Source organism: Berghia stephanieae, chromosome 14 (genome assembly GCF_034508935.2).
Source record: "Berghia stephanieae isolate SIO BIC M18660-M18661 chromosome 14, UCSD_Bste_1.3, whole genome shotgun sequence".
NCBI lineage: Eukaryota > Metazoa > Mollusca > Gastropoda > Nudibranchia > Aeolidiidae > Berghia > Berghia stephanieae.
This window is the reverse complement of record NC_088373.1, coordinates 24671294-24683793: the sequence shown is the minus strand read 5'-3', so window position 1 is coordinate 24683793 and position 12500 is coordinate 24671294. Positions and strand designations below refer to the sequence as shown.

The 12500-nt window shown below is 40.2% G+C and overlaps 1 protein-coding gene across 3 annotated transcripts in view; it reads left to right on the top strand.

Annotated features, from left to right (window-relative positions):
- Window positions 1-12500, top strand: part of LOC144959791 (uncharacterized) — a 224522-nt gene that overhangs the window by 211008 nt on the left and 1014 nt on the right. For all 3 annotated transcript variants that reach the window (XM_078892543.1, XM_078892541.1, XM_078892542.1), the window contains exons 14-17: window positions 6736-6832; window positions 7200-7298; window positions 8182-8391; window positions 10039-12500. The exon at window positions 10039-12500 is cut by the window's right edge and continues 1014 nt beyond it. In XM_078892543.1, the coding sequence (XP_078748669.1) occupies window positions 6736-6832; window positions 7200-7298; window positions 8182-8391; window positions 10039-10281 (649 nt within the window). In that variant the 3' untranslated portion in view covers window positions 10282-12500. The remainder of the gene's footprint in view (window positions 1-6735; window positions 6833-7199; window positions 7299-8181; window positions 8392-10038) is intronic.

Sequence of the window (12500 nt, the reverse complement as noted above, 5' to 3'; positions counted from 1 at the left end):
ATGGGGAGTTTTGGTTGTGATAGCATCTTTTTGGAGTCTTCTTCTTCTTCATCCTCTATTTCCGCTTCCGCTGTTTCTGCTTCTGCATCTGCTGCAAGCCCCGCTCTCTGTCGTCGAATTGACAAATTGAATAAAGATAAAGACATTATTAGCACGGCCTTCAACCAACTGCTGTCCATCATGGCCGCTGACGATGCCTCCTCCATCCCTTCCCCTCTTAGCCTTTCTACACCTCCATCTTCTTCACTGTCATCTATGTCTTCAACTAAAGAAATCATTCCTCCAATGGTCAACGAGCTCAATGCTAACGTGCTAGGCGCACCACCGCCCGTTCCTCACTTAGCAGCAACGGCAGTCGCCGTATCAGCGACCGCTTCCTCCCCGCTCATGTTCCGGCACGAGACAAAGCAGACCGTAAATGAATATCAACCACCTCTGGCGCCAAAATTGCAAAAGCAACACCTTATGGCCAAAGTTCTTAAATCTACGCAATCTTCGAGTTACGATTATGGTCCGCCCATTCCAACCCCAGCTTTGTCCCCGAGTGAGTTAATGTCTATGGTAACTCCATCGTCATCTCTCCCGCCGCCGATCTCGACAATACCCACATTGATCACGTCAATCAACGGTCTGGCCGCGACATCATCATCATCAGACCCTGTAACCACCGACAACGATGACGATGATAACAATATCGATAACAACAGAAATCGTTCATCCCTCTGTCTAAGGCGAGATTGTCTCACCAGTGGCGGCCATTTTGAAAACGTCATCAATTGTTTGACGAATCGCGTTAGTCATGAAAAAATTGAAGGTCTTAATCTGAATGATGACGTAAATTATGATCTTGAAAATGGGAAGTTTTCCATATCATCTTTTCAAATCACTTCCTCTCCATCTACCCGAAAGGCAAATGACGGGATGCACTCTACAACAGCAGCATTATCATCATCATCATCATCGGCATCCGTTGCTACCACAACATCAACTACATCAACGCCGATATTGCAAAGACTTTCCGCCCACCAGAACGCGTGCACCAAGACACCATCGTTGCTAACGCAATACTTGGCGCAAAACTTTCCACATTTGAAGATTTACAGAAAAGGCGACGGGGGCGGGGGGATCGAAGGCGGCATTAGTGGTGGGGGTAGTTATGGGGGTGGTCATGCTAGTGCTGCTGCTGGTGGTGGTGGTGGTGGTAATACTGGAAATTGTGGTAGTGGTAGTAACAGCCGAAGCAATAGTAGCAATAACAGCTACACCGCATCTCCATTGCCTCACGAAAAGAGAAGTAGTGGTGCTGCTATTAGTGGTGCTGGTGCTGGTAATAATAGTGGTGGTATCCTCGGTGTTTGTGTCGGAGGAAATGGAAATGGAAACAAACCTCTAGTAGGAGTAGGAGGAAACTCATCCTCTTCCTCTTCCTCATCCAAATCCGGAAATTCATCTCATTCCTCCTTGTCCAAGAAAGAGTCGATAGCGGCCAGTTATCATCTGGAGTATTGCTGGTTCTGTGGTAGACCCATGCCCCCTTTTGGAAATGGAAGGTAGATAACCGTTGTCTCTCTCTCTCTCTCTCTCTCTCTCTCTCTCTCTCTCTCTCTCTCTCTCTCTCTCTCTCTCTCTCTCTCTCTCTCTCTCTCTCACTGACACCCAATTCTTCTCCTTGTATTGTACGATGAGTATTTCCAATCATTATATCAAATTTGTTATACTTTGACAAAACGCATTTATTTCATTTTGGCGAGAAATTTTTACTTCAAACAATGATGAATTAAGTGGACCTAAGATTTCTCTCTCTCTCTCTCTCTCTCTCTCTCTCTCTCTCTCTCTCTCTCTCTCTCTCTCTCTCTCACTCACTCCCCCCCCCCCAATGATGCTAATAAAAGTGTGAGTGCTACTATCTTCTCAGAGGTCTTACTTTGAACAATTAAAAAATGTTGCTAGGCATGTTTATTCAATGATATTATATTGGAGTATGTAATTATGACCAAAACATCTCTCTCAATCTCTCTCTCTCTCTCTCTCTCTCTCTCTCTCTCTCTCTCTCTCTCTATATATATATATATATATATATATATATATATATATATATATATATATATATATGTATATATATATATCCCCTCTATCTATCTATCTATCTATCTATCTATCTATCCATCTATCTATCTATCTATCTATCTATCTATCTATCTATCTATCTATCTATCTATCTAATAATCCTCCAACATAACCACTCATCCTTTTCTTCAACATCCGAATCCTCACCCATCTTGACCCCGCCACCTACCCCCCCCCCCAACCCCAACCCCATCCAATTCATGATGACATTCCAATCACCCACTCACTCCTATCAGGTTAATAAGATAAATAGTTCCAGATAACGATGAATATCTCACCCCCCCCCTCCCCCTCCTCCCCCAAATGCTAACAAAACTCTCTTTGTTTTCATATAACATTAATCTTCGATTTTTTTGGCCAAGCTCCTAACGACGCCATTTTTCAATGATCACAGACACTTGACTACAAGCTTTTTCAACTGAATCAGTTAAGCATTGACACATGTTGCCAATGTAATAATAATTATAATTATTATTCCACCCCTTCCATCGGAAAACCCTATCATTTCTTGATATTCTTCGTAAATACGTAGTATTCCTCGAATAATGCTTTGAATGCATTGGACAAAAAGATTTATTCAACGATTGCAGAATATTTTCGCTCATTTTATTGGTTTAAAAATTGTGTAAAAGACAGCTGATTGGTAATTAAAAATAGTCTTTTGGTGAGCATGAATACAAAATCCAACGTTTTTTGTTTTGCTCTTTTGGTTTTTTATGGATTTTGTTCCTTTTTTTTTTTCTCTCTTTTTTTCTTCTTTTGAGTCAAATGTTCATTCAAGAAGATGGAGAAAACCAGAATTGAAGGACTACGTGTCTGAACAAGTCTGAAACAGACATTGTCATGGCGATCTTGGCTCTCCAATTCTCCACACCCCCTGCTTTTTGAGCTTTTTATATAAATGTGCTCAGAGCCTCTAAAGAAGAGATCGAAGACAATGTCCATCATTATAGTCAGTGTGAAACAATGGCCGTTCTTGTATTATGGTATTATTGTGGAAGGAAAATAATCATACAGACCGCGATTATTATTATTATTATTATTATTATTATTATTATTATTATTATTATTATTATTATTATTATTATTATTATTATTATTATTATTTTTATGATGATGATGATGATGATGATGATGATGATGATGATGATGATGATGATGATGATGATGATGATAATACTAAAGTTAATGAAAATAATTGTAAAGAATATAATAATACTAATAATAATCCAAGTTTTCCCGTCACTAGGGGTTGGCAGCTCTGTAAATCGTGTTGGCAATTCCTGTATGGTCAGTATTCAATAACCAGGCTGGTCACCTCCAGGTCACCAATGCAATCGAACCTTTACACCAATCCCTGGGTCACAACAGCCATATTGTGACAAGCGTGATATCAACCCCAGCGCCCCCTTCTTCTAGCTCCCTTATCACTAAAACGCACACATACACAATCTCTCGCAAATACACTCGCAGATACACACACTAAAACACACAAATGTAATTGAAACGTCCCCCCCCCCCACCATCTATCACCTCACTCACACAATCACACACACACAAACACACACAGAATCATATCCTCACCCCCCCCCCCTTTCCTCCTCTTTCTCTGTCTCTCCTTCCTCTCTCTCTCCCTCTCTCTCTCTCTCTCTCTCTCTCTCTCTCTCTCCCTCTCTTTCCCACTCTCTCGTTCCCTCAGACACTCAGATACCACCCCCCCCCCTCTCTAACACATACACACACACACACACACACACACACACACACACAATCGCTGTATCCACACGAGCTCCCAGCAGGTGTGACCCCAACCCGATTCCATCAAACAAATTGATCGATTACAGACAGCCAAATTCTGACATAACCTCTTAAAAAAAAAAACAAAAAAAAACAACAACATTTTGGCCTTAAATATTAATATTCAAACATAGACGAACTACAACGACCTTTACCGTATCCAACGTTCTCAAATCCGAGAATTTTTCGAACGCTCAAAGTCCAAAACATTTCAGAAGTAAATAAAGAAACAAAAAAAAAAAAATAAATAAAAAAAAATAAATAAATAAAAACGCACAAAAAAAAAGAACAAAAAAGAACAAAGACAAAACTAAACAAAGAAAGAAAAAACCCAACGAAAAAAAAAGAGAGAATAAAAAAAGCAAGAACAAAAAAAAAAACAAAAACAAATCCAAACAACTATGGACCAGTGGTTTCCTGGCATCATGTGTGAAGGTGGGATAATCCTGGCTACCGCTAGCCATTCATTGGGCGGGGCGACAACCCGTGATACGATCGGTCTTGAGAAGGGGAGATAACCCACCCACCCAATCAATGGGATCCTTACTGTTGTCACGACCAGAACAGATTTATTTATTTCAACATTTATTCAACCTCAATTTAAATGGTTTTCTACTAAAGAAGGAGCACACACACACACACACACACACACACATAAACACACACACAAACACAGACATGCACACACACACAAACACGCACGCACACACACACACACACACACACACACACACAGAGAGAGAGAGAGAGAGAGAGAGAGAGAGGGTAAGTTAGAGATAGATAGATAGATAGATAGAGAGAGAGAGAGAGAGAGAGAGAGAGAGAGAGAGAGAGAGAGAGAGAGAGAGAGAGAGAGAGAGAGAGAGATATGGTTTTAAGTTTTGTATTTATTATTCATTTTCAGTCTTCATTTATTTTTCTTGTTTCGTTTTGTTTTGTTTTGTTTGTTCCTTTGTTTTTGTGTGTTTGTTTATTTGTTGTTATTGTGTGTGTTTTTTAACCTTGTTTTTTCCCCCAACGCAGCTTTTGCTATAAGCAATACAACGCAGACTCATGACAATCTCTGATGTAACGATAATATAATATCGTATCAACAGTCATGACATCACTTCCCCCGTAATGACGCATAGTAACTTAGTAACTGGGTCTAAACTATCGGAACAATGGAGGGCGCCCTTATGAAATATTTCTCCGACGAGCATTAATGTGTATCCAGAGGAAAAAAAATAACCATTATAAATCTGATCATGTTTTGACTTTTACACATTCTGATCACAAGATATATGAAAAGTTCTAGCCAGCATGAAGGATAAAAAGTACCGATTTTCTTTGTTTAGAACCATGATGGCCGCCGTTGCTGGGCGACGTGACATCAGACTATTGAATCAAATTGAGATCATGTTTTATTTTCCCGATTTTTAAATGAAGAACTTTATAGCGTCCAATATCATAAGACACCAAATTGCTAAACAAACAGACGAACCATTAAATACACGACCAAGCAACCCCCTCTCCGAAAATAAACATGCAAAACCAGACGAATTATAAACAAAAAAATTACTTCGGCCGTTTTACAATCCAATCCAAAGTGCTTTGAAGACTGAGTGAGGGATGGGGGAGGGAGGGATGGAGGGTGGGTGGGAGGGAGCGTACATTTTATGGGTCAATGGTGATGTTTAGGCACAGATGTGTATGTCCGTATCATAAAGGGGCATAAATAGATCATCTAAAGGGACTTCGTTGTTAATGTGGTCGAATACTAAATCATAAAATCTACCCGCCCCCCTTCTCTCTCTCTCTCTCTCTCTCTCTCTCTCTCTCTCTCTCTCTCTCTCTCTCTCTCTCTCTCTCTCTCCACCACCACCCCCCTCCTCCTCTATACCATCCATTTAATTTATCTATAATATATTTCAACAAATTTGATAGCGAAAGAAATCTTCCGTGGTCCAAGGGACATAATCGTGTAGAACCTTATGAAACCTGAAGATTTTAACGAGTTGTCTCTCTCATGATATTGGATTCGTCTCTGATGTCAATATGAAATTTTTTATCAGCAAAATGCATCATCTTCTTTATTTCCTTTTTCTTATTTAGTTTTGTTTTTTCTTACTTTGTTTCCGTGTTTCTAGCTTTTGTCTAGATTTTGTGTATCTTTCCTTTTTATTTCTTTTATGGTTGTCTGTTCTGTCTTTGCCCCTTTTCCTTCCGTCTCTTACTCCATTGTAAATCCACGGGTTTCAAATAGGCACGTGTGAATGGAGACCTGACCAGAGCAGTAACTGGTATCGTTCCCTTGATACAAACAAAATGGTAATTTATGTATTAAACTTTTTTATAAGATGGCGGGGGGGGGGGGGGGGGGGGGGGGGCAAAAGCTCAGTTGGTAGAGCACTCGATTCAAAGGCAAAGGGTTTGAAAACCATACCTCGTGAAGTCGATACTTATCCCACCCCATCCCGTCTCCAAACCCTCCCTGCCGTCCCGTCAATGATTGGGTAGCTGGGTATGTTGGATTTGGCGGAAAGTTATGAGTATATATATATATATATATATATATATATATATATATATATATATATATTTATATATATTTATATATATATATATATATATATATATATATATATATATATATATATATATATATATATATATATAATACGCTGGCCAAACTAGGAATCGAAACAGGTTCGTTAGCCGAGTGATTTACCAACTGAGTTACCGATACTTTTTTATGCATATGAGTAAATGCTTTTAAAAATTGTATTTCCATCTAATTTCTCTCTTTCTTTTTTCTCTTTGTCTACCCAGCCTTAGCGGAGGTGAGGACCACTTGGACAGACTGACTGAGTTGGAAAGGCTCCTGGCCCAGGCACAGTCGGAGAAGAGAAGACTTGTCGAGGAGCAGGTGGGTTGGGTTATATATAAGAGACAGAGAGAGGGAGTGAGAGAAATGGAGAGAGAGAGAGAGAGAGAGAGAAATGGAGAGAGAGAGAGAGAGAGAGAGAGAGAGGGCGGGGGCACAGTCTGAGAAGAGAAGACTTGTCGAGGAGCTGGTTGGTTTGGTTATATTAAATTTGGTGCCTGTGCTTAAGAAAATAAAATGATTAGCATAGTTTCAACAATGCATATTATATATATATATATATATATATATATATATATATATATATATATATATATATATATATATATATATATATATATATCTATATATATATAATATATATATATATATATCTATATATACATCATCCATCCTTTTCTGTTTTCAGGTTAAGATTCGAGAGTCCGAGATGGTGGCCCTACAGAAGAACGAGGCTTTAGAGAGAGAACTGGAGCAGGTCAAACTAAGGGAAAAACAAGCCCTATCGGTGAGGATCATAGATTTATATTGCTAGATGTCGCACGTAATGTTCATTTAATTTTTAAATAGATGATAAACTTGCGTTTTTATATAGCGTAAGATCCACAAAATGTGCTCAAACCACTTTACAAAGGGGCCCTGACCAACAGCAACACATAACATATAGAACGAGACATGACGCCTGTAAGGTGATATTACAAATTACTACCAAATAATTATTGCTGGGTTGACGGGGGGGGGGGGGGGGGGGGGAGGAGGAGGTCAGATAAATATGTTGACTTCACCCTGATTTGATCTTGGTCACGTTGCGTGTGAAGCGAGTGCTCTGCCGACCTATAGATAGAATGCGCTTGGCCAAGGAGTTCACAACATTGCCATCCGGAAGTATAACGGACCAACACACAAACTCTGTGTAACCATGAACTTTTATAGTCTGGTTAATACAGTTTAGTGAGAACAACTCACAAACGCGGATGGCAAAAACAATAACAAAGGCCTGAGTGACGTCATCTGCATACTATCTATCGGGACCACCCTCCACCCCCCAAAAAATATATATATATTCCGGTCGCTCTCGGAGAGTTGGTAGTGCCGGGTAGCCTGATACGTCAACAAAAGAATAGAAAAGGAAAAGACTAGGAGGATAGAAAGAGGGAACTCGTTGATAAGTTCCATAGGAAAGGAAGATCATATTACAGCGCCAGGTTCAAACCCTGATTGGCTAAAAGAGATGTTCAAAATGCCCAGCAACCCGGGGAAGGTACGGTCCACTCCAGACTCGTTTGGGTTATGTCCTAGCAACCATTGCCAGGCAGGGGATAACAAATATCAAACTTTACTTTAAATCTATGTCATTCAATAATAAAATTTCGTCTTTTTATTTTCCACAGCAACAAGCTCGGCCCATGACCCGGTTCCTCCCAAACACGTCTAAGGATTTTGACCTCCGACGTCACATCGAGGGTTCAGGTCACATGGTGGAGGCCTGTCCCCACGTGATCATCACCACCAACAGTTGCCGAGGCTACCTCTTTAAGATGGGAGGTCGCATCAAGACGTGGAAGAAGCGCTGGTTTGTCTTCGACCGCCTCAAAAGAAAGGTGAGTTTGAGAGTGAGATTGAAAAGAAAGGTGAGTTTGAGAGTGAGATTGAAAAGAAAGGTGAGTTTGATAGTGAGATTGAAAAGAAAGGTGAGTTTGAGAGTGAGATTGAAAAGAAAGGTGAGTTTGAGAGTGAGATTGAAAAGAAAGGTGAGTTTGAGAGTGAGATTGAAAAGAAAGGTGAGTTTGAGAGTGAGATTGAAAAGAAAGGTGAGTTTGAGAGTGAGATTGAAAAGAAAGGTGAGTTTGAGAGTGAGATTGAAAAGAAAGGTGAGTTTGAGAGTGAGATTGAAAAGAAAGGTGAGTTTGAGAGTGAGATTGAAAAGAAAGGTGAGTTTGAGAGTGAGATTGAAAAGAAAGGTGAGTTTGAGAGTGAGATTGAAAAGAAAGGTGAGTTTGAGAGTGAGATTGAAAAGAAAGGTGAGTTTGAGAGTGAGATTGAAAAGAAAGGTGAGTTTGAGAGTGAGATTGAAAAGAAAGGTGAGTTTGAGAGTGAGATTGAAAAGAAAGGTGAGTTTGAGAGTGAGATTGAAAAGAAAGGTGAGTTTGAGAGTGAGATTGAAAAGAAAGGTGAGTTTGAGAGTGAGATTGAAAAGAAAGGTGAGTTTGAGAGTGAGATTGAAAAGAAAGGTGAGTTTGAGAGTGAGATTGAAAAGAAAGGTGAGTTTGAGAGTGAGATTGAAAAGAAAGGTGAGTTTGAGAGTGAGATTGAAAAGAAAGGTGAGTTTGAGAGTGAGATTGAAAAGAAAGGTGAGTTTGAGAGTGAGATTGAAAAGAAAGGTGAGTTTGAGAGTGAGATTGAAAAGAAAGGTGAGTTTGAGAGTGAGATTGAAAAGAAAGGTGAGTTTGATAGTGAGATTGAAAAGTATACCAGAAGTGAAGTGGAGAATGTATCAATAAAGATGAAAGAAGATAGATTGAAATGGTTTGGACATGTAAAGAGATGAGAGAGGGAGTACATGGGAAGGAAGATGTAGTAGAGAGGAAAATGGAGGGCCAACGAGGAAAAGGAAGACAAAGGACTAGTTATATAAAAAAATATCCTAGAATGGACAGATATGAATGGAAGAAAGCTGTACGATACCGTCGACAGACGGGAGGAAAGGACAGACTTTTGTCATTGCAGAGTGCGGTCAGCCAACGTCAATGAGGACGACGCTGGATAGTAAGTAAAGTAAATTGGGCGGGGGGAGGGGGGAGGGGGGTAATTTTTAGTTTTTTCTTCTTTTCCCTATAAATTTGATGTGACAAAATAGGGAACAGGACACCGGTGTAAGAAAACAGTGCTTAACCTACGAGCGCGTCGGTGGTGTAACGGTCAGCATGGTTGCCTTCACGTAATGGACCCGGGTTCGACTCCCGGCTGACGCATAATTTTTGAGGGGCAGCGTGGTTCAGCGTTACGGACTACTTCGTACCCGAAAGGTACCGAGGTCGATCACCCGCCGCTGCGCTGTGTGGCCTTGAGCAAGTCACCTCGCCCTAGTTCAATTTGCGGCGCTGCACTTCGGCTGACGCTTGGGTCGTTCCAAGTCTTCCCTTGGATTAGACCCTAGAGACAAATTTCCCCCATGGGATGAATAAAGGGAATTTCATTTTATTTTTATTTTTTAACATTTGTGTTTTCTAACTTTCTTTTTCTATCAGATCTACTACTACGTGGACAAGACAGAGGGCAAACTCAAAGGGTCCGTGTGTTTCCAGGCCGTGGAAGAAGTGTACGCCGATCATCTGAGGACTGTCAAGAGTCCCAACCCCAAGCTGACGTTTTGTATGAAGACCTTCGACAGGATATACTACCTGGTGGCGCCCTCCCCGGAGACCATGACCATCTGGATAGACGTGCTGTTCTCCGGAGCTGAAGGATACCAGCAGTTTTACCAACCTTGACCTTGATGTATGACCGACTTGGCTGAAATATGCTACTAATTTTAGCCTATCCTTATATAATTACAGGTGTCCTTGACATATACGGCAATTATACCAACCTTGACCTTATTGTTTCAGACTGGGATGAAGAATAACAGTAGTCTTATCAACTTTGACTTTGATCCGTATTAGGCTGGTCTGAAAGATACCAGCAGTTTACCAACCTTAACCTTGATACATTACAAACAGGGTTGACGGTGATCAGGAATTTTACCAGCCTTGGCCTCGATACATTACAAACAGGACTGAAGGTTATTAGAAATGTGACCAGCCTTGACCTCGATACATTACAAACAGGACTGAAGGTTATCAGGAATTTTACCAAGCCTGACCTTGATCCATTACAGACGCATTTTGATTCGACCCTAATCTGTCACGAGATACCGCATTCATAATTAAAAAGGCAATAAAAAGGCGTTAAAAAAAATATATATATATATATTGATATAGCGCAATATCATCAAATGTGCTCAGTAGTGATTGCTTTACAATTAAACACAAGCCAACATTAGCACATGATATAAGGATACTGGAGGAATTGAACCCGAGAGACATTGGGGGCTGGCCCAATACTTCTTGTCTTGTCTTGTAACAAGTAATTCAAGCAATGTTGAGTGTGATCAGTGACTAGATGGGTGAATGGGGAAAAATAAAACTGACCCCAGTGGTGTATACTTGTGTAAGGCATTTTGCATATATTATAAGCCCATTTTGACCCAGGTTTGAATGAGTTCGTGGCTAACGACAGTGATAGCTGTTTTGAATGCAAGTATCGTGCCCAAATGTGACGTGTACTTTTCCATGTAATGGAAAAGAATTTACTTTATGAAAATGGCTAGGGGCGGGGGTATATATAAAAGTGTTGTCATGTGCTTTGAGCTCACTTCACTTATAAAAATGCATCTATATTTATATTTAGTTATTATCCCCACCTCATTTGGTTATTTCCTCCTACAACGTTGTTTCACCCTTCCGCCGTCGTTATTTTGATGAATTGTGAATATAGTAAGAATATCATTTCACGCTTAGCGTGTAATTATACACCGCCTATTCAGGGTTAAACTCGCGTAATAAAAAGGAGGGCATCCTTGTATTCGAACGACGCTTGGTAAGAGTTAAAATCGAACGGGTCCTCTGTCAAAGGTTAAAACTCAAGAGTAGCGTCTCAAACCCCGGACCTTCCGGCCCAAAGGAAAAGTAGCTCCTAATGGTTCTTACACTACTATGTTATGACGATCTACCCAGGATGCGAACTCACCACCACAATCGGCAAACTCACCGCCGCCGCAATCGTTTACTGTCGCGAACCAGCCCGGAAGCTTTGTCTTAACGCACCGTTCAACTATTCAACTAGATGCATTGCAGGGCCCAAAGGCAGTAGAAGCTTCTAATGGTTCTCACACTACTATGTTATGACGATCGACCCAATCAGCAGCTCCTAATGGTTCTCACACTACTATGTTATGACGATCGACCCAATCAGCGAAGTCCTTAGCGCATAGGTGCACCGTCCCGAACCCGCCCGGTAGCATCGTCACAACACACCGTTCAACTAGAGCCCAAAGGCGAATGCCATACCACAAGACCCCAGAGCAGATAGACTTCGCGAATATTATTATATGTATGGGCTTTATTGATGTATAGGACAGCTATTGTTTCTTTTACCATTTTCAACCAAGACGTTGATAAATGAACACAATTAATTTTGTTCAAGTACAGCTTGTGATGGTTAAACCCGGTTCAAGGAGGCATCCGATTGAAAGTGTGCTGAATGATCAATAATGTAAATGTTGCTGCTCGAAGCTCGAAGAAATAAATAAATAATGTGAAATTGAATGTAAGCTTCAATTTAATTACAATAACAGAACAAATGAACGTTTCGGGTTTCCCCTTTATCAACAAAACAGGATGAATGAAACACTACAGATGAATGAAATATTGTGGCTGTGGCGTTGTTAAGATGAATAAACAAAACATTGATGAGCATGAAATACTCGTAGTATGCTCCTTTGACAAATGATAAGTAGTATGGCCTGAAAGCATGTTATGGAGTTTTTGCAACATTTATTTATTTATTTATTTATTTTTATTATTATTATTATTTTGTATTTATTTGCCTTTTGTTTGTTTGTATGTATTTTTATGCCAAGAAACTGCTGACATGTATTCAATTATTCTCA